Source organism: Astatotilapia calliptera, chromosome 11, assembly GCF_900246225.1.
Source record: "Astatotilapia calliptera chromosome 11, fAstCal1.2, whole genome shotgun sequence".
In the NCBI taxonomy this organism is placed as follows: Eukaryota; Metazoa; Chordata; class Actinopteri; order Cichliformes; family Cichlidae; genus Astatotilapia; species Astatotilapia calliptera.
The window spans coordinates 78,057-103,136 of NC_039312.1; the positions used below are offsets into that span (position 1 = coordinate 78,057).

General features: G+C 40.2%; 1 protein-coding gene across 10 annotated transcripts in view; it reads right to left on the reverse strand.

Moving 5' to 3' along the window:
* The window catches only part of adgrb1a (adhesion G protein-coupled receptor B1a), a 208,475-nt gene that overhangs the window by 20,122 nt on the left and 163,273 nt on the right, over positions 1–25,080 (reverse strand). For 7 of the 10 annotated variants that reach the window (XM_026184581.1, XM_026184582.1, XM_026184578.1 and 4 more), the window contains 7 exons: positions 20,885–20,988; positions 15,308–15,410; positions 14,946–15,096; positions 14,543–14,612; positions 14,226–14,292; positions 10,903–10,988; positions 1,780–1,878 (listed from right to left, as the gene is read on the reverse strand). In XM_026184581.1, coding sequence (XP_026040366.1) covers positions 1,780–1,878; positions 10,903–10,988; positions 14,226–14,292; positions 14,543–14,612; positions 14,946–15,096; positions 15,308–15,410; positions 20,885–20,988 — 680 coding nt within the window. Of the gene's footprint in view, positions 1–1,779; positions 1,879–8,109; positions 8,170–10,902; positions 10,989–14,225; positions 14,293–14,542; positions 14,613–14,945; positions 15,097–15,307; positions 15,411–20,884; positions 20,989–25,080 lie in introns of all 10 variants that reach the window. The other 3 variants (XM_026184584.1, XM_026184580.1, XM_026184579.1) reach the window with 2 other exon arrangements.

Here is a 25,080-nt window from a genome sequence, read left to right on the forward strand (position 1 = left end):
GAGGCAAAAATACACATCTGGGCACTATAAGAACTTTCTGATCAAGAAAATGAAGTACTGCATTTAATCGCCTACTAGGGCTGGGCGATATGGCCTAAAATTCATATCGCGATATAATTTGAAGCATGTGCTGTAACGATATATATCACGATATATTCTTTTCTTCTGTATAACGTATTTTCCACACTATAAGGCACACTTAAAATCCTTTAATTTTCTCAAAAATCGAGAGTGTGCCTTATGTATGAATTCTGGTTGTGCTTACTGACCTCGAAACGATTTGGGCGTGCAGAAATTTGTTTAAAAAATGTTTTTAGGGACAATCGCATAGCAGGATGCTATACACGGGCCAAACTTCAGTCAGGAGAACAACTGAGATTATTCATCCACAATACGAGGTTAGTTATTAATATACTGCAACAACATGGAAATAGAGCAGCTGCGAGAGAATTCAGCATTAATTAATCAATGTTATGGAAGTGGAGGAAGCGCAGTTTTTGGCTTTCCCCATATTTCAAAAGTGCTTCATCTCTTTGCTATGACTGTCGCCCGGCATAATTTGCAGATTATAATGGTTGTAGCCGCTGCGATGCTTTTGACCAAAACAGGCGCAGCTTAACGACATCATCAACATGCGCTATCGCGATAGAGCGGTATAGTCAAAATCTCTATCGTTGGCCAAATTTATATCGTTTCTATTGTATATCGTATATATCGCCCACCCCTATCACCTGCCCTCTAAATTGACAACCCAAGCCCAACAGAAATGTTTAGGAGTAGAATAAAGCAAAACCAGCCAATAACTGCTCAGCATAGAAGCTGGAAGTATGCACTGTGTCTTTTAGACTACAGGAAATGTGAATGGAGCTGGTTGAGGGAGTAAAAAACGTCCTCCTTAGCTTTGTTTAAAGTTTAGGAGGACGACTTTGTTTCAAAATCAGAATAGGCAGGTCTGTGCAAATGTATAATAATAGTTCAGTGCAAATCCCACAGAGTACTGAACATATGCTATTTTGTAATATAATGTCTCTGTCCCAATAACTAGCTGCTCAAACCTTCTCTGGGCAGCAAACCATTTAGAAGAAAGTTTGCTTAAACTTGAAGAACAAAACCAGCTTGTTTCTGACAAAAGGGTGGCCCCGAGGTCCAGTATAACATAGATGAGGATTGTGTTGAACTATAAATGTAGCAGTGTCCAAGAAATGTAGAATATAGAGCTGTAAATGAGCAAAATGGGTTTACCTTAAGCCTGTGGCTATTGGTCGTATTTCTGGATTTTAGAAAAGTGTAACAGACATACTGCAAAAAAAGAGGACAACTACCTTCCCTTTTTCTAATCAGATTCTATCAGCACAGTCTCTAAAAGCAGAAAACTATTGCCCAGGCAATAGTTACATAATGGTCAACCTAAGAACTTACAGATGACAGCAAGGCACATCCGCCCACCCACACAGACAGACAATAAATATAAGTATATGCTAATACCCCTTCAATATCTGCTTCTTTATCTCCTATTAGACAAACACACAAACACGCTTTCTCATTCTCATTCAATCGATCACATATGCAAAACTATTTACATGGGTACAGCTAACACAAGTTTGCTTTGAGTAAGAGCACATAACCCTCAAGAACAAAATCCTCCCTGCTAGTGCACGAGGGAGAAAAAAATGACAGAAGGATAAAGGACAGAGAACCAATCAAGTGAGGGAGAAGAAGGCAGGTAGAGGAGAGAACAGAGGTAAGAGGAGTTAAGGAAAAATAATTAGCAGGACTAACATGGCGTTACTGGTAGCTGTGGTGGAAACGTCAGCCGAAGAGATAACTCCGCACTTGGCACATTTGAGCGTCATATTGTACAGTGGCACTGTCATCTGACTGCAAAGTCAAATTAACACGCTGTAACATACACAAACAGATACAGATGCACCTGCACACAGACTCGCACAGATGCACGTGAGCACACATACAGCCACGCACGCACAGTGAGTCACAGTGTTCTCGCACAGTGTTCTCGCACAGTCTCTCTCTCAGGGCTATTGTACAGTTGTTGGATGGTTTTGGGTTTACCCGTGTTTGGCTGAGGGGCAGGGGAGGTGGGGCAAAGATTGCTCAATTATTAAGCATTTCCTATTAAACATAATGTCTGATTTTCCTCACAAATAACCAGCCGGTGGCATGAAGGAGTTGGCGCTCACTGGCATGCTCTCATTGTAATTCATAAAGCTTCAGTCAAATGCCAATCCTGAACAGGACTGACATCACTGCCGCTCAGACCATGATCACGTGCTGGTTTTGTGCTTGGTTTTGAGTAAACGCCAAGCCTGTATGCAAAGATGCTCTCTCTCTCCCTCTCTCACACACTCGCACAGACACACTCAAATGCACCTGGCTCCATACAATCCCTGAGTCAAGATTACATGTCAACAATGCATTCAGTATGTAACAATGATTTAAGTCATAGGTATCAAACTCTGGCCCGAAGCCATACCAAATTACTATTAGAGCTGGCCTACTGGTGTTATACAGCTAATATATATGTATTGTTTAGTATTAAGCTTTGCTTGTTCCATATTCAGTTTTTCAGCAAAACTTGTTTGAGTCCATAAGAAAAGATTCATTCTTATATCTGGACGAAGAATTTTTTTTCCCAATAAATATTAATGTTAGCCCGCAACTTTGTTCCAGCTTTGAATTTTGGCCCTCTGTGTATTTGAGTTTGACACCCCTGATTTAAGTCAACAAAAAGCTGTCTCTGTTCTCATGGCCACCCAGCCAAAATCGGAGCTACAAAGTTAATGCAAGCCAAAGTCATGTCTATTTCACATTTTGACATTTTCTTCAAAGTCTTTTATCTGAGACTGTCTGAAAATATTTCTAATGGTGTTCTCACTCAGCAATTTGCAGAGATATCAGCATATCCTAACTTTAAGTATCATGTAAGCTTACTTACACTTACATTTGGCATGAATGCCATGGTAATTTGGGGCATTTAATGATTTCTTTGAGATGTTCTTTTTCCTGGGTGGAATGATTTGTACATCATAGATGTTTAATATTTGAAAAAGACAGAACTGGATGCACAAATATATACATACACCCCCACAAGTATCTGATTAAATGTTCTTTAACAAGTTGCACCTTGTATTTAGAAATACCAAATCCAGTTCTAAGATTTCAAGTCTTACACATGTATGTTGACCATTTCCATCAAGTTGGAGGAAACCTGTTCAGGGCTAGGCTTAAAAACACATCACTTTGTGCACATAGATTTCTCATAACAGAATGCATGAAACAGCGTTGATGTAAAATGTTATCATTTAGTTACTGAAGGTGATAACCTAAAGGGTTTGGCGGTGAATGTTAGAGGTTTTGATGTTCGCCAAAGTCTTTGTCTGTCTGCAGGTTTTGTCAAAAAGAAAACTCTTGTTTTTGACTCAAATGTTTGGCCTCTAGACTGTCAGTGTCAAGTAACGAAATGATTGTGTATACAGGGCTCTGAAACCAAAACCAAATGTTTACCATTGATTTTCTGGATCATTGAAGCATTGCTTGTCTTACATTTCCATTACAGCAAGTAGATATTTCTCAGTGGGCCACATTGTTTGTGCCAGAGTTATTCTCAAAAGTATCAAATGGACCCAGTGGTGGTCAAACGTGATGTTTGGGTGGATTTCTGTTTTAATTAGTTCACTTAAAGCTAGGGATGGGAATCGAGAACTGGTCCTTGTTCCCAGTAGTCAAATGCCTGCCTATTGATCCCGTTTATCAGTTCTTTGGCTGATTTCAGTTTAAGTGTCAAAGGAACAAAATAGCGACGCAGTCTAAAGCATGGATATGGACATTTATTTTTATTGCACAAAAGGACGAAATGGTAAAGTGGAAAACTGCATCCAACTGCATTATGCTGCTAACACAGCTTCGGTTGCCTTGATGCATGCTCAATCATCCAGGTAAGAAATTCCCCAAAAAGTTGATTCTATTCATCTGGACGTAGCGTTTTAAGTGGGAGAAACGTTTCATCACTCATCAAGTGACTTCTTCAGTCAGTTCTTTGAAAGCATCTGCACAGACAGCATGCTAATGCTAAGCTAGCCAAGAACGCCAGCACCCTAACATCAACTGGTAACAAGCAGCCAGACTGCAGCCTCCTTTTCTACCTGTTCATTTGATTTGATTTGATTTGATTTGTCTCTAATCATAAAATCTGCATCACTAGTGACCGCTTTTTTATTCTGGTTGTCATCTTTGCTTTGTGCGGTCAGCTTTGTATTCTACTAACAGAAAGATCTTAGGCTACGATCACACTGCAGGTCTTAATGCTCAATACCGATTTTTTGCTCAAATCCGATTTTTTTGTCTGCTTGTTCACACTACAAATAAAATGTGACAGCAAACGTGCTCTAGTGTGCCCGCATGCGCAAAAGAAGACGTCACACACAATGCGCTCTGTTTAGACCCAGAGCAAACAATATTGCTTGACTGATGGCCCTTAATATAAAGACTTCGGATTTTACGTTTCCCAATTTTTGCTTTAAGTTATTGTGTTATTTACATAATAATGTAAATAACCTAATAATTATCCTTATTGCTGTTTTAGAGAGGAGCGGTGCTTCAAAAGATAGTTACAGATTTCTGTCAGAATCTGCAGATTATACAGTACAAATAAAATGTTCACGTTGTCTTCCCAACAGTTTCACTGACATCTACACGGGATGGCCAGGAAGCGTTCACAATGTCTTCGTGGGCGCTTCTCCGGCGCTGATAATTAGCGTCTGTCTTGTGTCAGTGACGTAAAAGACGGATTTAATGCGACATCACCGTTCAAACAGCAGTCGCTTTCTAAAACATCGAATATGTATCGGATTCAGCACCACATACAAAAGTGACCCAGATCGGATTTGAAAATATCAGATTTGTGCTGTTCACACTGTCAGACCATGATCGGATATGGGTCGCATAGGGTCAAAAAAATCGGATTTGATGCGCTTTTGCCTGCAGTGTGAATGTAGCCTTAGAGATGCGTGTCCTTATTAGGGATTTGTGTTAGTGCATGGGGTTGTAGCCTCAGATTTATATTTTTAAACGGTGATTATGAGACCGTATGTTTCAGCTATTTACTAACATGAAAGCAATGTAACGCGTAGTATAACGAATTACATTATTTTCATGAGAGTAATTAAGTAACGTACTGCATTCCTTTGAGGAAAGTGTTCTGTGCAACATTGAGTAACGACAACAACACTGGTAACAATAAAGCAGATAAATAGCATACATGCACAAACTTTTGACCCGAAGCATGCAATTAATTTACATGTATGAAGTTTTTTTTATTGCTGCTTAACAATGGTGTTGACTCTCGTAAGTGAATCAATCTGTGATATCGATAATGGAATCGGACTCACTAAAATCTTATCAATTCCCATCCGTACTTAAAGATTTTGACTCTCTACATGTATTTCTATAATTTTGCACTCAAAAAGTAAGCAAACAAATAAACAAAATAAATTTAGTTGATTTGCAGGTGTGATCACCATGAAAATACATCGCTTTGCTTTCCTCCCAAAATTCTTCTGTTTGCAGCTCTCCTACCGCTGCTGTTGCTAGACAAAGACTGACTACAATGCTTGCAATATTGACAAGTAATAACAAACTAATCTGTTGCCATATGGCCTTCTGCTAAACAACAATTAGAGCAGAGGAGCTGAGGGAATCGATTTTTGTAGCCTATGGATGCCAGGATTAAAAATCACATAATGGAAGAAATTCAATTTCAAGTTAAAGGGCAATACAGGCACTAAATGTACACTGCAGGCAGTGATATTAAAAAGCAATCAACACTTTGTGAAATACACCATTTCCCTGGTCTTAAGGATTGAGAGGCAAAAGGTGGCCATTTGGCAGGTGGGGTGACATGCATTAAGCTCAGTAAATAAATAATGTGCAGCTCACAGACAAATATTACATTAATCAGGTGGAAGGTAATCCTTTGGTCAAACATAAACCTGTCTATAGACTTTATAAGATTTCAGAGCAAATGGTAGGTTCTCAAAGCTAAATGTTCGATTAACCCTCTATTACAACCTGTAAATATACGGCCTGATGACTGAAACCATTTAATGTTCGTTAAGGAGGAAAGGAGCTCTAGCACTGATTTGATTTGGCCTCTCTTGTCTGTTGTAATTTTCTAATTGAATTACCCTTTAATTTTCAGTGGCGAGGCCCATCTGACGTTCAGGCTGACCTGTTTTGGACCTGTTTGGTGGGGACCCTGCTGTGCAATTAATCATTCTACATATTTAATTAACTTCATTAAACATGTTTTGGATTGGATGCTTGAGAAGAGTCATGTGATGGAAATGAGATTAGAACATTAGACATCCTTCTTTACTATTTTGTTCTACTCTACCAAGCAAAGAACAACAAATTTCAGAGTCACAGAATGAAAAGTTCACAAAGTAAATCAATGTATGATTTGGCATCTACACTGGACACAGCCTTGAATAAAGCAGTCCCTATAGACTCTATGCTAGAATAGTCAACCACTTTTATAGCCTGGTAATAAAGAGGTTAAAAAGACTTTCTTTCTTGATCTCTGTAAACACTTTGGCCCCGAGTTCATTGTCTCAGTCATATTTGTATAATACAAAATAAAAAATGATGGAAAAAGGTTTAGCCATGCTATTGCTCATTAGCTAACAACCTGTCACTCACAAGCGATTAGCCAATAAACAAGCAATTTCAGTCAGGCCTGCAACTTCTCATAATATCACGTTTCTTTCATACCAAGATGGCAAAATTAGAAATGTTTATCTTGAAACTCTAAAATGCAAGTTCAGAAACCGACACATAAGGTCACACTAGCTACGTCCATCTTTTCTCCAAAAATTTAAATAGATAGAAAACCCCCCAAAATAATTTACCTGTTAAGTAACAAACTTTTATGAATAAATGATGTGACATTTTTGATTGTCCAATCCAGTTATGGTCAATATAGCTATTCTTAAAAAAATAACACATAAAGACAATTTTTTAAGAAGATGGTGCCCTTACAATTAGTGCCACCTCTTGTCATGTAAGTATTTGGGTTACATGAAGACTGTTATTGTGGTTCAAGATACTCATGGTAAGTTACAAATATAATAGAATAGTACTTCAATTTCAACAGGGTAGGGTTTTCTCGAATTGAACACTTAATTTTGTCAACATCTGCAAAACTGTTACAGCACTAAACACCACAACATGTCTACTGTCAATGCCCGCCAGCAGACGTGGTTCTCATCTCTCATCTCTGATGATCTACAACCACTGAGGGAGAGAAGCGTAACACTGCCGTATTTCTTGTGCACATCATGTAGCCATACTTGTCTGACTGTATTTATGCACTCAAGTAAAGTGCAAGTATGGAAGCACACAATATGAGCCATATCTTGGAGCATGCTGATGAAAGCTCAATAGCAAAGCAAGCAAGACTAAAATTAGAATGACTCATTCCAAGGTCAAAAACGTCTGTGCTATCAAGTTTAATTGAAACATGAAATAATAACATAAATTTCTTCTACTTCTGTGATTTTGTTAGGCCACAACTAAATAGCTTAGCAAAATAGCCTGAGCGATCACTCTGAACAGATGTAACCAGATATTCATTTCTGACATTTATATTCCCAATTAAGTTCTAATAAATTCAAGACACAGTCTCACCAGTTCATGCTGTCAGTCAGGCTATGCGTTCCGCCATCAGTTACGGAATACAAAAACAGAGATAAAATCCTGACAACCATTTTAACTTGGTACACGCACACATTCTCATACTATTCAAGCATACAGAAAAGATTAATATTACCGCTATGCATTTAGCACGAGTTATTGGAAAAAAGACATTTTCTATAAAAAGCATTACAGAAACTGTCAGACTCTAAGGCACTGTGTTATTCTACCCAGCTAATGGGAGGCAGGATCAATTGGAAAATCAATAGTGAGGTGAATAGGCAGGAAATAATAGTAAGCCAATCAGAGGAGCTTGCTAGAGGATTCTGCAGGTTTGGCAATTGATAGGGCTGGTAAACCATACACTACAGAGAGGGTGGAATGGGCAGGTATTTTTTTTACCCAATCACCGATGACAAGGGAGGGGGCTTCTGAGACTGATGTGTCCCTGATTGGAGAGCCCTGAGTGAGAGAGAGGGGATTCTGTGCAAACTCAAACATGACATTTCAGACAGAATAAAAACAAGTACAGTTGAACAGAGAGATCATTGAAGAACGCAAACATGTTTTTCAGAGAGAGAAATAAAATAACATCTGAATGCACCAACATGGCCAATGGGGACAGAACAGCCTGCGAGGTAAAGGGCAGCAGGGTACATGTCTGCTCTGTGCTCTGACCAATTTTTAGAAGCTACACCATCAGTCTACTGACATTTGCCATCACTACCTACCTAGGCAAATATACTTTTTAAGTATTCATATCTTTTAAAGAAACTAAATTGTAACATTTACGTACATAACAAGATTTTTCTAAGCAGGTTTTCTGGGTTGTGGCTCTGATGCACTAAGAAACAGTCTAACATCCTGAAAAGCATGCTTATTTGCTTTAGACTGGATATAAAAGAAAGACATATTCTCTTGGTCAGAGAAACGTTGCCAATGCTAAAGTACATTAAACCTATGTTTCTGTATGTAGCTTCAGTCTTCACTATCCAGCAGGTAGTGTCAAAGGTATTACGCCCATCTATCAGATGCAGCCTATTTTGTCAATTGACAAACCAATAGTCAGGTGATAGGACTGATATAATGCATGAACTAAAAGCAGCATTAAACATGTTAGACAACTGTACAAATGCACCTTCCAGCAACTCCAGAGCTATCATATTAACACACCGTGTCCAGCTGGACACAAAACTAGTTTGCAGTGCTTTGAAAAAGTATTTTCCTCATTTCTGATTTCTTAGTTTTTGACACCTAAATATGTCACAAATGGAGGAAACTGCAGGGAACCTTGCCATGAGTGCCTGGCCTACAAAAATTACTGTGAGAGTGATCAAGAACTCATCCTGGAGCCCAGAACAACATCTGAAGAACTGCAGGCCTCTCTTAAGGTCAGTGCTGATGACCGGACAAAATTTTGTTTGATCATCTGAAACATGTAAGTATGACAAATATGCAAAAAAAAACCCTTCAAAACCAGGAAGATGGCACATATTTTCTTTTCACAGCACTGTAAATCCAAGAGTTGAGTGGTGTTTGCTGAAACACCACTTAAGAAACACAAAATCTCATCCAGTGCTCATCATTCAAATTTGCACTAAAGTTTGACCTCGTCCTCTGCCTTTCGTTTGTCCTTACTAGCTGTAAGTCCACAGTCAAGTCTAATTTATATAAGTCTTCTAATTTGCATTTGAAGTTTTAGCCAGTAGCCCTGCGCCTTCCCTCCAGTATTCTTCATTGCAACATTGTAAGACATAGTGGGCTGTGTCACATCATTGAATACACATCAAATAAACGTGATACTGATGTGACAGACCATGAACCAGTTAAGGTCCAGTTACCGGAACTGGTCCATGCGAAGACGATTTCTGACACATGACACAAACAACTGTGAAGTTGCTGGAAGGTGTATTGCCCCCAGATTCCCAGAATTCCCACCCTTATGTTGGCAGTCCACACACCTAAGGTTTCTCAACAAATGCTAAAGTATATTTCCCAAAATGCTGCACTGTGTCTTTATGAATAATATCAGACGCATTTATCTGCTTATTCTACTAATTCTAATAATAATAATATTAATAAAAAATACTATATCTACTTCAAGTTATTGTAAATTTGAAATACATTTATGGTTTATTACTACTAGGTTTCATATCTTTTGCTTTGGCCAAGGGGTTTATCAGTAATGATAACAATATACACATAAAGTGTGAATGAAACACGTCTCATGGTATTTTTCCCGAAGCAAAATAAAATGAGACCAGTTTTCCATGAATTTTTCTGGCAGCTGGAAAACTCCCATGAATTGTTGGAAACTGCCACTGAGTTTGAAATCTGGCAATTGAGAAGCTTGGCATTTCACTTCATCCCTGTAGATAAAAAGCTATATCAATGCTAATCATGATAGCAGGGTGCAACCCCTGCTCCAAGTTATACCTTTCCTCAAAGAACGTGACTCTATTTGAAGGTATTCTATTAAGTTCTAAGGAGATAAAATTCAATATTATGATTTCCATGTATTGTTTTATTGGGTTCATTCAATGACTTGAATTGTCTTCACTGTTCACATTTCCATTCTTTCCAAAACTTTGATTAAAATGCCATTATCACAAACAGAAATTGTGGCCAGAGCTAGAATACAATCCCAGTCGTAATAAGCCAGCTTTCCCTTTACAGTGAGGTCTCGCTGCTTAAAGTCCCTGCTTCCCTTTACCAGAAACAACCAAACGGGTGAAAAAAAGACATGGATGGGTTTATAGAACTTCACATTAAGAGCAACACCTGCAAAGAAAGAGCAGCTGGAGGAAAATGTGACACATTTGAAACTTAAAAGGAAAGCAATGAAATGAGACATCATCTTGCTCAGTCTGTGCAGGACCAATAACCAGACAGCCTCCACATTTTATTTGTCTTCTGTCTGCAGTGTCACGTGACTCACACATGTGTGAAAACAAACAGTATATTTTCTTTTGCTTGTTCATTTAATATAATTTCAGCCAGATTTCTGAATCTTCTTTTTACTTCATCTTCTTCGGATTAAAAATGTTGTTCTCTTCAACCAATTTGCCAATGACATAATGGCCCGGGACAATTTCAGACTAGAAGCTGATAACTGCACCGGTCTCAGCCACTACCTAGAGCAATGAGGCTGGTTATAGGTCACTGTGTAAAATGGATGTGTGGTATAAGGCATACCCCGCCCTCTCCTTTAGTTTCATATCAGTAATTCCGTCTTTGGACACCAGTTTGTTAAAAACGAGAATCCCAATAACCATGTTAACCTGCCGAAGAGAAGAGGTACAAGATTAAAGCGCAGCAAAGACACTTTCATTACTTTCACTGCATGCAGCACTGCTCTGGTGATGGCAGTAATGGAAAGCAATGGTGGTGATGTTCATCATAATGAGACGATGGCAGCAGTATGCATATAAATTAGTCACATCGCACATTAGCTGTACTTACTGTAGGTTTAGCATTGCAAATACTAATTGGTACCAGGCCAAATATTAGTGTCACAAAATGAAGAATGAACGTTAAAAGAAAACTAACACAGACATTATTTTTAATTGAAATGGTACGCTAAAAAAAATACATAAAATGTGAGCTCTGCAAAATCAAAGGTGGTGGTTTTTTAATTCATACAGTCTTACTGCCTTGAACAATTGCCCTCTATAAAACTCTCTGGTACAATCCACTCCGATAGTGTTCCGGGGTGTCTGCATATTGCAGAGGTAGCTCTTTATTAGAGAAGCAGCTTGTGGAAAATAAGGACACCCAAACAAGCTGTTCACTTGTGGTGAGGAGAGGCAAATTGGGAAGTGAATCGCCGAAACTGTAGCTAATAGATTTGATTATCAAAACAAGGACGGTGTCACTGCAGTGCGCTTTCTGCTGAAGTTTGTCTGTGATTTAATTCTGGTTTGGGCCAAACACTACAGGGGGGTTAATATAGGTCAATACAACAACAGCTGTGAGAAGCTGGAAGTTTAACATCTTATAAGATTTCTACATATATACCTGATATAGCATATGAATATGATTATTAAAACTGCTATTTCTGATGCCAGTACAACTTGGCTTAATTACAGTGGCTAATTACAGTGAACTTTCCCACATTTTGTCACATTACAGCCACAAACAAGAATCAATTTTATTGGAATTCCACGTGAAAGACCAACACAAAGTGGTGCACACGTGAGAAGTGGAACGAAAATCATACATGATTCCAAACATTTTTTACAAATAAATAACTGCAAAGTGGGGTGTGTGTAATTCAGCCCCTGAGTCAATACTTTGTAGAACCAGCTTTTGCTGCAGTTACAGCTGCCAGTCTTTTAGGGTATGTCTCTACCAGCTTTGCACATCTACAGACTGAAATCTTTGCCCATTCTTCTTTGCAAAACAGCTCCAGCTCAGTCAGATTAGATGCACAGCGTTTGTGAACAGCAGATTTCAGATCTTGCCACAGATTCTCGATTGGATTTAGACACCAGACAGGTCAGGGATAAAGTTATTGAAAAATTTAAAGCAGGCTTAGGCTACAAAAAGATTTGCCAAGCCTTGAACATCCCACAGAGCACCGTTCAAGCGATCATTCAGAAATGGAAGGAGTATGGCACAACTGTAAACCTACCAAGACAAGGCCGTCCACCTAAACTCACAGGCCGAACAAGGAGAGCGCTGATCAGAAATGCAGCCAAGAGGCCCATGGTGACTCTGGACAAGCTGCAGAGATCTACAGCTCAGGTTGGGGAATCTGTCCATAGGACAACTATTAGTCGTGCACTGCACAAAGTTGGCCTTTATGGAAGAGTGGCAAGAAGAAAGCCGTTGTTAACAGAAAACCAGAAGAAGTCCCGTTTGCAGTTTGCCACAAGCCATGTGGGGGGGACAGCAAACATGTGGAAGAAGCTGCTCTGGTCAGATGAGACTAAAATGGAACTTTTTGGCCAAAATGCAAAACGCTGCACATCACTCTGAACACACCATCCCCACTGTCAGATATGGTGGTGGCAGCATCATGCTCTGGGGGGGCTTCTCTTCAGCAGGGACGGGGAAGCTGGTCAGAGTTGATGGGAAGATGGATGGAGCCAAATACAGGGCAATCTTGGAAGAAAACCTCTTGGAGTCTGCAAAAGACTTGAGACTGGGGTGGAGGTTCAGCTTCCAGCAGGACAACGACCCTAAGCATAAAGCCAGGGCAACAATGGGATGGTTTACAAACGCTGTCCATCTAATCTGACTGAGCTGGAGCTGTTTTGCAAAGAAGAATGGGCAAGGATTTCAGTCTCACCCAGATTTTACTGGAATTACCTGTAAATTATTATTATTATTGTTATTATTATTATTATTGTTCTAATGATAAATGTGTATGTGCTGTAAACTAGAAAAAAAACTATTAAGTTAGGTGGCAGTATTTAGAAAACCATGAATGAAGTAAAGGGAATGATAAAAGGAAAAGGTGGAGAAGAACATACTGTGAATATGGACAAAGAAAAATTATGAGAGTAACAGGAGGTAAATGATGAAGTAGGAAAGAAAGAAAGAAAAGACAGCAGGAAGCATAAATAACATGACGTAAAAATATAGAAAGCAGGAAAGGCAAGAAGCAAATGAGGCATAGACAATGAAGCAGAATAAAATTAATAGGAAAATTAATAAACATCAGAGATTATTATGGCAAATAAACAGCCTAGAAAAAAGAAGAGATAGAAAAGAGACAAATCAATACAAGAAAAAAAATCCAGGAGGATTAAAGGTGGAAAACAAGAAGATGAAAAAGGGATGAAAAGAAAAAAGGGATAAAAACTTCATGGAAATATGACAAATGTCAAGGGAGTAAAGAAGGAAGTAAGATAAGAATGGAAGGTAGCAAAAGACAACAAAGAAGACAGGAACTAAAGAGGATGGATTAAGGGCAGGAAAGTGCCATGGATGACACAGAGGAGGAAAGAAAGACTAAGGAGAAAATAAAGACGTGGGGCAGAAAAAGATGAAAACGAAGCACATTGACAGGGAAATGGAAGAAAAAAAGGAGGGCAGGAAAAAAGGTAAATAATATTAGGGAAGAGCAGGAAAAGGAGGAGGAAGTAAGCATGATAAGAGGAGACAGAAAAAATGAAAGATCAGGGAAAGGGAATATCCAATTGTGCAATGTTTTCAATGTTTTATTTTATGTTACACTGAGATTCCAGCACTAGTCATTGTCCAAAGGTCTAAATGGTGATGTACAGTAATGCTTAAACACAATAATAATATTATAATATTATTGTCCTGGGTCAATATTTCAATTTTAATTCTGAGTTTCTTTTAATCCTGCACTTTTATCATCTGTTTACAGCACCAGTACCAAGACTGTTAGAATGATTAAAATGTATAGCAACTACTATAATGACTACTAGGTTTAATAAATCATTAAGCAGATACACACATGAAATTGGCACATGATGGGAGCTATAGCTACAGGTTAAACTAATGCACTGAATACAAACATAGACTAAAAAGGGTAGAAGAAATACCAAGACTACGGCTGCAGCAGGTCCCACAAATGCATAGAGAAGACCTCCTTCCAGAGACAGCCAGCAGCTACAAGAAAGAAGCAGGAAAACATGGAGGTTGAGAGAGGGAATTAATGTGGGAGAGATTTGAAGAGAAAGTGCAGGAACATGAAGGGTTTGAATGAGGTGAAAAAGAAGTGAATGATCGATGAGACAGGAAAAAAGAGAGAGGTCAATTACACACAGCAAACAAACCTTCAGCCATGTGTAATACTCTGCCATTAATAGTTAAAGAAGAGGTAGCATACAATGACAGCTCTATAGGACAACTTGCTTACTAGCTTGATGTTCCATAACCCTTTGCCTTGGTGAATCCCACTGAGATCGCCACTACTAGAGCAGGGAGACCTGGGAGGAAATAAAAATGGACTTTAACATAGAGATTATGAGGTAGATGACAAGACACATAAAAGGAAGTGAAGAAAAGAATAAACAGGTAATGAAAGGTAAAACAGCAGGAAGGAAAGCACAAACTAGGCAAGAAAAGGACAGTAACCTGGAAAAATAAGAAAAAAAAGATATAGGAGGAACTGATGTGAACAATGAGGGAAAAAGGGAAAGGGGATAAAAAAGAAGAGAAGAAAAAAGCAGGAAGCAAATAAGGAAGAAAAACAGGATGAACAAGGTGAATAAGCGCAAGAAGAAAGAAAGTAAATAAAATTGGAGAGAGAGAAAGCCCACCCCAGCCGAGACACAGGAAACGCTTGCGTATGATGCGATTCCTGAGGCGGCCTGTCACTGCCATGTAGGACTGCCATGCCTCTGTCAGAACCCAGCAGAATGAAGACAAGAAGAAGAAATGAAGCAACGCAGCAATCAGGGTGCATAAGATCTGAAACAACAGGTGAAGACAGGAAACAAGTATGAAGACACTTTATTCATTAATACATACTCTGGCAAAGAACATGACTGCAGTCATATGAGTGACTCTCACTCATATGACTGCATACAGTAGAATGTCATTTAAAACCTGTCTTGTCATTACACTACCTTTAATTGGCACCACTGGCTACTACCATTCACTAGGGAAGAGTTTGGCTTACCTTATTCCGTGTCTGCGTCTGTCCAATGAGAATAAGAGCATTGGACGAGATAATGGAGAGGCAGAAGTTAATAAGGATGACTGAACGCTCAGACCGGATGTACCTGCAGGAGGATGAAAGAGACACCTATGAGTGAAACTAGCAGTCAGACCTACGGAAAAGATCGGGGCATCAACTTCAAGGCTTTCTCCAGATGCTGTGGTATTTTCCTACCACAGCACCAAATACTAATTGAGGATGTTCTATAGTGCCAGTTTATTAACATCTTTGGATTGTGGGAGGAAACACATGCAGACAGAGGGAGAGCAGACAAACTCCACACAGAAGAAACACAGCTGACTAGCAGGACTCGAACCCAGATACTCTCACTGTGACATAACAGTGCTAGCCCTAAATCTGTCAAGCAGAACTCTGTTACAGTGTCACTGTATTCTTCCAACAACAGAACATATTAAGAGGGATGCAAAGATTCTAGACATATAGTGATCTTCAAAATAACAATCTGGTTCCAAGTGCAAAGACTTTTTTTTGTATATTCTGTTTTTAGCAGTCTGTTCCCTTTTTTTCCTTTTGTCAGTGCATCTCTAACTCTTATGCAAGAGGTGATTCTTAATGCTGACTTTTTCAAACCAAGTTTGAAGCAAACTGTAAAACTCTCCTTTGACAGAGTTTGTTCAAATTATCTTTAATTATTATTTAATTTTATTATTATTTTTAGCGTGCACGCATGAAACGTTTTTCATACTATAATAGGATATTTCAACAGTGTAAAACCAGTCTGACAAAAAAACACCCAGCACGCCCCTGCGGGCGGTTTATCCTTCAAGCTCGGGTCCTCTACCAGAGGCCTGGGAGCTTGAGGGCCCTGCGCAGTATCTTAGCTGTTCCCAGGACTGCGCTCTTTTGGACAGAGATCTCCGATGTTATTCCCGGGATCTGCTGGAGCCACTCGCCTAGCTTGGGAGTCACCGCACCTAGTGCTCCGATTACCACGGGGACCACCGTTACCTTCACCCTCCACATCCTCTCGAGCTCTTCTCTGAGCCCTTGGTATTTCTCCAGCTTCTCGTGTTCCTTCTTCCTGATATTGCTGTCATTCGGAACCGCTACATCGATCACTACGGCCGTCTTCTTCTGTTTGTCTACCACCACTATGTCCGGTTGGTTAGCCACCACCATTTTGTCCGTCTGTATCTGGAAGTCCCACAGGATCTTAGCTCGGTCATTCTCTACCACCCTTGGGGGCATCTCCCATTTTGACCTCGGGACTTCCAGGTTATACTCGGCACAGATGTTCCTGTACACTATGCCGGCCACTTGGTTATGGCGTTCCATGTATGCCTTGCCTGCTAGCATCTTGCACCCTGCTGTTATGTGCTGGATTGTCTCTGGGGCATCTTTACACAGCCTGCACCTGGGGTCTTGCCTGGTGTGATAGACCCCAGCCTCTATGGATCTTGTACTCAGAGCTTGTTCTTGTGCTGCCATGATTAGTGCCTCTGTGCTGTCTTTCAGTCCAGCTTTGTCCAGCCACTGGTAGGATTTCTGGATATCAGCCACCTCCTCTATCTGCCGGTGGTACATACCGTGCAGGGGCCTGTCCTTCCATGATGGTTCCTCGTCTCCCTCCTCTTTCTTGGGTTTCTGCTGCCTGAGGTATTCACTGAGCACTCGGTCAGTTGGGGCCATCTTCCCAATGTATTCTTGGATGTTCCTTGTCTCATCCTGGACTGTGGTGCTGACACTCACCAGTCCCCGGCCCCCTTCCTTCCGCTTAGCGTACAGCCTCAGGGTGCTGGACTTGGGGTGAAACCCTCCATGCATGGTAAGGAGCTTTCTTGTCTTTATGTCAGTGGCTTCTATCTCAACCCGTTCTCACTCCCAAAGCGTAACTTTTTACGCTAGGTGACAAATCGTCACCATATTACGTTTTCGGCTACCCACCACGTTCCTAAATGACGACCTCGGAAAAAGAGGAAATATGAGAACCATCTGGACTGAACCTACACATGTTCGCTCTTATTCTTCAAATCGCTTAGAAACACGCTATTTAACATCATTAAAGTCCTGGTTAAGGTCAGGAATAAGGTTATGGTCAGGGCTAGGGATAAGGTTAGGTTTAGGGCTGGAATACAGGGCTGGAACGTCTACTCCCGCGGGAGCGTCATTGCACTGGATTCCAGCCATAACCCGCCGCGTACCATAAGAACGCCGAAGGTCTCCTTTCGCGTTCCTCAGGAACGCCGCGGGACGTGACAAAACGTCGACATGTTACGCCTCGGGAGTGAGAACGCTCTGTCTATCTCCTCCTTTGGCCAGCCTATTACCCCAGCAGGGTACCTGATCATGGGCAGGGCGTACGTGTTGATGGCCCGGATCTTGTTCTTACCATTCAGCTGACTCCTCAGGACTTGCCTGACCCTCTGCAGGTACTTGGTGGTTGCAGCCTTTCTAGCGGCCTCTTCATGGTTCCCATTTGCCTGCGGGATCCCCAGGTACTTGTAACTGTCCTCTATGTCTGCAATGTTGCCTTCTGGTAGTTCAATCCCCTCAGTTCTGACTACCTCCCCTCTCTTTGATACCATCCGACTACACGTCTCCAGTCCGAACGACATTCCAATGTCATTGCTGTATAGCCTGGTAGTGTGGATCAGTGAATCGATGTCTCGTTCACTCTTGGCATACAGCTTGATGTCATCCATGTACAGGAGGTGGCTGACAGCTGCTCCGTTCCGTAGTCGGTATCCATAGCCAGTCTTGTTAATGATCTCACTGAGGGGGTTCAGGCCTATGCAGAACAGCAGTGGGGACAGAGCATCTCCTTGGTAGATCCCGCACTTGATGGTGACTTGTGCTATGGGCTTGGAGTTGGCCTCTAGTGTTGTACGCCACATCCCCATTGAGTTCCTGATGAAGGCTCTTAGGGTCCCATTGATCTTGTACAATTCTAGGCATTCCAGTATCTTGTCGCTTGTCGCTTGACACACACACATATATATATATATATATATATATATATATATATATATATATATATATATATATATATATATATATATATGTGTGTGTGTGTGTGTGTGTGTGTGTGTGTATAAATATAGTGTATATTTTGGGTTAAATTCATTCTACAATTTACATTAATTTTCCAGAATACACTGAACATGCTTTTTGTGCAAGATTCACTGAGGTAAGAAAACTTTTATTTTTCATGCTGCATACAGTAGAATGTCATTTAAAACCAGTCTTGTCATTACACTACCTGTAATTGGCCCAACTGGCCACTACCATTCACTAGAGAAGACTTTGGAAAGTAGTTGGTGGTAATCAGCATGCGAAATTGGTTGCAAAGAGGTATACAGTGCTTCACTGAAAAAGGGTGCTTTAGTTGCTAACAGATTGCCATGGTTACCTGTCCTTTGCTTGGAAGACTGACTTGTCTGCAAACATTCACAAACTACTCATCGAGCGGTAGCGGAAAGAAAGAGAGCAAAAAGTGCGATGCAAACCAAAAATAGTTGTGTTTTTTTTTGTTCAGCTGTAGTCAAAACAATCGCAGAGCAGAGAGGTTTTTGGTGTAGCAACCTCTGGTTTCACTTGCATACAGTCAGTCTCCAGCAAAAAAATGACCAGCTGCTTGGGGAATACACTTTTTCCCTAGAGGACTCCAAAAAGTCAGTATGGATAAAAAAAATAAAACAAAAAAACAAAACTAGAATTAGGTGTTATATCACATTTCAGCTGCTTAGCCAATTAGTCCTCTAGTAAAAGAAAAACATGGTATATATTTTGTGACTTCAAAAATAGAAAAGATACAAAGAAATGCAAAGTTTGCTGTGGTACATGATAGCAAAGCTCACGTTTTTTCAGTTTCTAAACTTCAAAAGGGGAAAACTAGAATTCTTTGTTGTTCTATACCTCCACCAACTGGTTCAGGTACAGTTTACATCCATTTCTGTCCAGACTCATAGATCAAGAGACTTAAGGATTTGATAGGATGGCACCATTACTCTCCCCATTCAGTATCTAAACAAATGTGAAATATAGGCTCGGTTTTAATGAGACGCTCTCTTTAGGCTTGGGTATCGTCAACCTGATTCAATGTGATCCCCGATTTCGCTTTGATTCAATTTAATTCAATTTTGACTCAGACAGTTATAATTATGATCATTTATCAGTACATATCCATATTTTTATATCTAAGTATAAAAACAAAACTGACACTTGTGAGACTTCATCAGAGGTTTAAACATCACAGCAGATGCTTTTGTGTCAAAGTAACAGAGGATGAAACAAAAAAATATGAAGGAAATTTTCTTGGCCTGGCTTTTTATAGCAGATAACCGCCTTAAAAATATTCTGCAGTAGATCAAAAACTGAAAAAAAAAACATTAAACCACATATGAACATGTTGCTGAGGTGAAGCAGAGCAAAGTTCAAGAGGTTTTAATTACACAGCTAAGTGTTTTGCAGTTTGGCATAATTTATAAAAGTTTCAATTTCTTCGGTACTGAACAGCAGAAATGAGGTTTTCTTGCGGGAAGACAAGAAAAAAACTGTTGCCGATAACACTGTGCACTACGGTAGTTTGGTGCTTAGTAAGCAAGCAAGTAATAGCGATAGAGATAAAAAATAGAGATTCTTGATGGTAAACTGGTCTTGAAGTATACTGAGAGAAAGAGCTGTGAAACAAGAGTGATTTTATTATGGTGTGAGCAAAACTGCCAAAGTAAGAGGGCACTTTTTACTATGCCTTTCAAACGTGAAGCGTAGTTTTGGTCTTCTTTTGTTGCTGATTCAGTGAATTTTGGTTGGAGATTGACGAAAAACCTGCAGCTTCAGAATCTGTGAGATGATGGCATGTCCGCGTACGTGCCGTGGATCTCGTTTTGTGTTTACATGTTTGAGCGGAATCCGTGTACCTGCTATTTTGGCTTTTTGGTGGTTGTTGAAATAGTTTTGTGAGCTTTACGCTGAGATTCTGGCGTTTCTGACATAATACATTTATATTTAAAAACCAAATCAGGATTTAATGAATGGATATTGCATTATTCAAACTAAAATCAATTTGAATCAGGAAAAAGCCACCCCTAGTTCTCACGACTCATCGAGTGATGCTACTAACCTGCCAATCGGTGGCATGCAGTCTGACGACATCACATTTTAGGACATGCTCGGACATGCTACCTGGTATCAGGTGCTATGACCTAATGGAAAACTCTGAAAACTGTGGCGATCCAAGTAGTTACTAATGGAAAAGATACTGTAGGTACAGCTTTGGAAAGTAGAAGATTTTACATTCTCAATCTACACTGTTACATTAGATTTTGGCTCTACTGCTTATTTAAGAGCTTTTAATAATTTTGTAGGCTTTTTAATAAAATGAAACACAATCTTTGAAAATCTTAAAACCAGCAGAAAGCATGCTTTTAGTAGCACTGTCCTTTTGTCCTTGATAGATTTAAGTCAGATGGTTCATATCCTCCCACCTGATGAGCTGCTAGTCTGTTGTTAACACTTCCTCCTCACATTAATCACAGCCCTGTGCTAATATTTTTAACGCAAGCTGTAATATCTCACCTCCAGACAGACACATAGATGATGATGAGTAGCAGCAATGTCAGTGAAGACACTCCACAGCCTACAATCAGTGTCACAGACGGGAGTTGTGTCTTATCCATGTTCTGCAAATAAAAGGAAGGAGGACAAAAAAGAAAAATGTGAAATACAATCAAGATCTATTCCACTTTATCTGATAAAGTGAAAAGTGAATAATGAAAAAGCCCATTGCTGCAAACAAAGTCAGAGGGACTCGTCAGTGGGGTCATGCAGATCTGTTGTGTGCACAGAATTTGACAAGAGCTGACAGCAGAAAAGAAAAATCCATGTTGGCTTGATTTGTTGAGTTTTCACCTCCTAACTGGGTCATCCATGGTTCAAATTCAGCGGAGTCCATTTTCCTGTTGTTAGGTAAATGTGTAAGCCAATACATTAAAGAGCCACTATCTATATTAAATTTATATGTAATATGGATGGATTTAGTTTTTATCATGTGTAACTCTAGCTAATAAAGCACCAGCACACAAAAAAACATTAAACTAGGACTGTGCGATATGACGATGCATGACGAAAATAAAACATCTACCGTTTAATATTATTTGCTATCATTTGTTTGGTGGTGTCACAAAATCCACTGTTTATGGAAATATTTTTTCATCATTTCAGAGAATACAAGCATGACCAGTGAAGGTGAGGTAGAACCAGGCAGCTTGAAACAGAAAGACCAGTCAAAACAAATTGAGGACCTTATTCCTAAACGAGGGGCTACCTCTGTAGCATGGATCTGGTTTGGTTATGAAAAGTCTGACATGGAGAAGAAAACTTTACTATGCAAACTTTGCCGCAAACAGGTCCCCACAACAGACTCCAACACAACAAACCTCTTCTACCATCTACGCAAGAATCATGTGAAAGAGTATGGAGAGAGTTTACGGATGAGGAGCAAAAAAGAGCGCTGAAAAAAATCCTTAGACTCAAACATTAGAACCGGCTTTTCCCCGCACCACGCCGTGTAATAAATACTCATATATAGTTTCATGCATCAGTCAAAACACTCAACTCCAGGTACACAAGGTTGCCTGAGATTCACAGAATTTACAGAAAATGCTCTATTTTGTGATATATATTGTTATCAGGATGAGATTTTGGTCATATCGCACCGCCTTACTTTGAGCCTGGTTTAATGGCTGCACAGGATAAGATTAGTAGAGGTGTAGAGTAGGTAGTCACTAGAGGTGTAAAGGTTAGCAGGATGTCACTCTCTCTCTCTCTCTCTCTCTCGCTCTCTCTTTCTCACACACACACACGTAGAGATTCTGAAAGAATGCTCCTGCTTCTTTTCTGCTTTCAGTTTGACAGTAAGGTGACTTCAAGGTGATTTAGGAAGAAACCACAATACTTCCAATCAGCAGAAATGCACACACACCACCCACACACACACGGACAATGTATGCATACAAAGTCAATTTCCATATTGAACAGACAAATTAAAATAAAGGAAAATGAAGACGTGACACCTTCGCTTTTTTCATTCCCAAAACCTTGTCTGCCACTGTCTTGGTCACCATAGCAACCATGTAACCATGTACCATCTGCAGCAGCTGTACAGGGAGTGCAGAATTATTAGGCAAATGAGTATTTTGTCCACATCATCCTCTTCATGCATGTTGTCTTACTCCAAGCTGTATAGGCTCGAAAGCCTACTACCAATTAAGCATATTAGGTGATGTGCATCACTGTAATGAGAAGGGGTGTGGTCTAATGACATCAACACCCTATATCAGGTGTGCATAATTATTAGGCAACGTCCTTTCCTTTGGCAAAATGGGTCAAAAGAAGGACTTGACAGGCTCAGAAAAGTAAAAAATAGTGAGATATCTTGCAGAGGGATGCAGCAGTCTCAAAATTGCAAAGCTTCTGAAGCGTGATCATCGAACAATCAAGCGTTTCATTCAAAATAATCAACAGGGTCGCAAGAAGCATGTGGAAAAACCAAGGCGCAAAATAACTGCCCATGAACTGAGAAAAGTCAAGCGTGCAGCTGCCAAGATGCCACTTGCCACCAGTTTGGCCATATTTCAGAGCTGCAACATCACTGGAGTGCCCAAAAGCACAAGGTGTGCAATACTCAGAGACATGGCCAAGGTAAGAAAGGCTGAAAGACGACCACCACTGAACAAGACACACAAGCTGAAACGTCAAGACTGGGCCAAGAAATATCTCAAGACTGGTTTTTCTAAGGTTTTATGGACTGATGAAATGAGAGTGAGTCTTGATGGGCCAGATGGATGGGCCCGCGGCTGGATTGGTAAAGGGCAGAGAGCTCCAGTCCGACTCAGACGCCAGCAAGGTGGAGGTGGAGTACTGGTTTGGGCTGGTATCATCAAAGATGAGCTTGTGGACAAGATAAATAGTAAAGTGGAAAACTGCTTAGCAGCAGATCTATGAGATCTATGGATGCAGTTTTCCACTTTACTATTTATCTTGTCCTATCCATGCACTGCGCTGCTATTTTCCTCCTCTGACATGTGAACCGAAATCAGTTGATTCTACTGCAAGTGCAAGAACCGATAAGCGGGACTGATAGGCAGGCAGATTAACAATTCCAAGGAATTGGACTACTGGGAACTAGTTTTCTGCAAAACCGGTTCTCTATCCCCTTCCCTAGTTGTAAGCCAAAATGCTTTGGCCTGATCAAAGCACATCACGCGATAAGGTTAGCCCATTACAGTAATATCTATAGCAGGGGTGAGGGAAGTTTTCCTTGGAGTGTATTTCATCTACTACTAATACCACAGCAGAATAGACAGTTCTCAACATGTGAGCTGGTTCTCAGGATACACCAAGATATGTAAGTTGTGGTTTACATATTCCCTTGGCAAGTTAAAGTTTTGTGGTTTGATTGAAGCTAGACCCCCTAAGCCTTTTATGGCTGTGTCGGCCAGTGCATCCGATGTAACTCCACTCTGACAAATAAGAGGAGCTACCACCAGTGGCAATCCCTTGTGACAAGGGAGGAGCTGAATTTTTTTTTTAGAACTGGCTCCACAAAAAAACCTAGCAAGATTACCATCATTCAAGCCAAGAAGTTCAGTTAAAAACAAAAGGCATTTTAATGACATTTCCCACTGAAATGCACTTATATTTAGTCGGTATAAACCAAAAGCTCTAGGAAGAAGAGACATTTACAGCAAAGAGTCAATACCCACCGACGTTATTATGATTGCACTAAAATTCCAAATTTGATTCAACAGAAATGAAGTGAAACAATTGTACACCCATTTCGTCATGGTAGGCGGTCTCTTCAGTGAATATGCAAGGGAATGCGTTTTAATAACAGATACAAAGTTATTTGCTGGAGTAATCATCCAAACCTAATGTGGCTGGATCAGTAGCTGGAACAGCTCATCGCTAATGCTGTGCTGTGTTCGGGTGAAGAAGATTAAGGTGAGATGAGGGTGCAGTAGTAGCAGTGAAAAAAGGCTTTGCAGTTGCTCACAGATGGAGGATGGCTGGACCTGAGGGGACCGGGACGCGAGGGGTTTCCAACCCCATCACATTTACCCCCACCCCTCTAGCAGAAGATAATTGGCTGAGTTTATAGCCTGTCTTGTCTCCAGGTTTGATGTGTGTGCCGGGGCCAAGTTAATTAAATCCTCTGATTAATCTGCACTGCAGTGAGTTCCTTCTCTAAAAGCAAAGTGGGAGAAAAAAAGATTACAAGTGCAGTGAAACAGAAAGGCGTCTGCTGAGACAGACAAACTTTTTAGTTCTTCCTCAGCTAACGACAGAACTTGCCTCGTACCAAAGCTCACACAGAGTCCAGATGAGAGCATTCCTGTCCACAAGAAAATGGCCAGATCACATAATTCCACATGAGCAGACTTTAAACACACCACTGACAAGTATGCAAAAAGCTAACAAATCAGATAAATGCTTTTTCACTGCACTGCACACATGCTACTTTATCTTCATGCTGGAAATAGATAATAAACCTGCACATACTTGGCTAGAAAACCAATCACAAAAAAGTGGCTTAGTCAAAAAATGAAAACACAGAAGGTTTCTCTTTCACCGATCATCAGATCATTTGCTTTCCATTTATTTATTTTTAGGTTTTCATATGACCACAAGACATCTTGATGTGCAAATCAGAGTACAGCTATGACTCCCATAACTGTAGTTCCACTTGATAGATAAAACATCAACAGATGCTG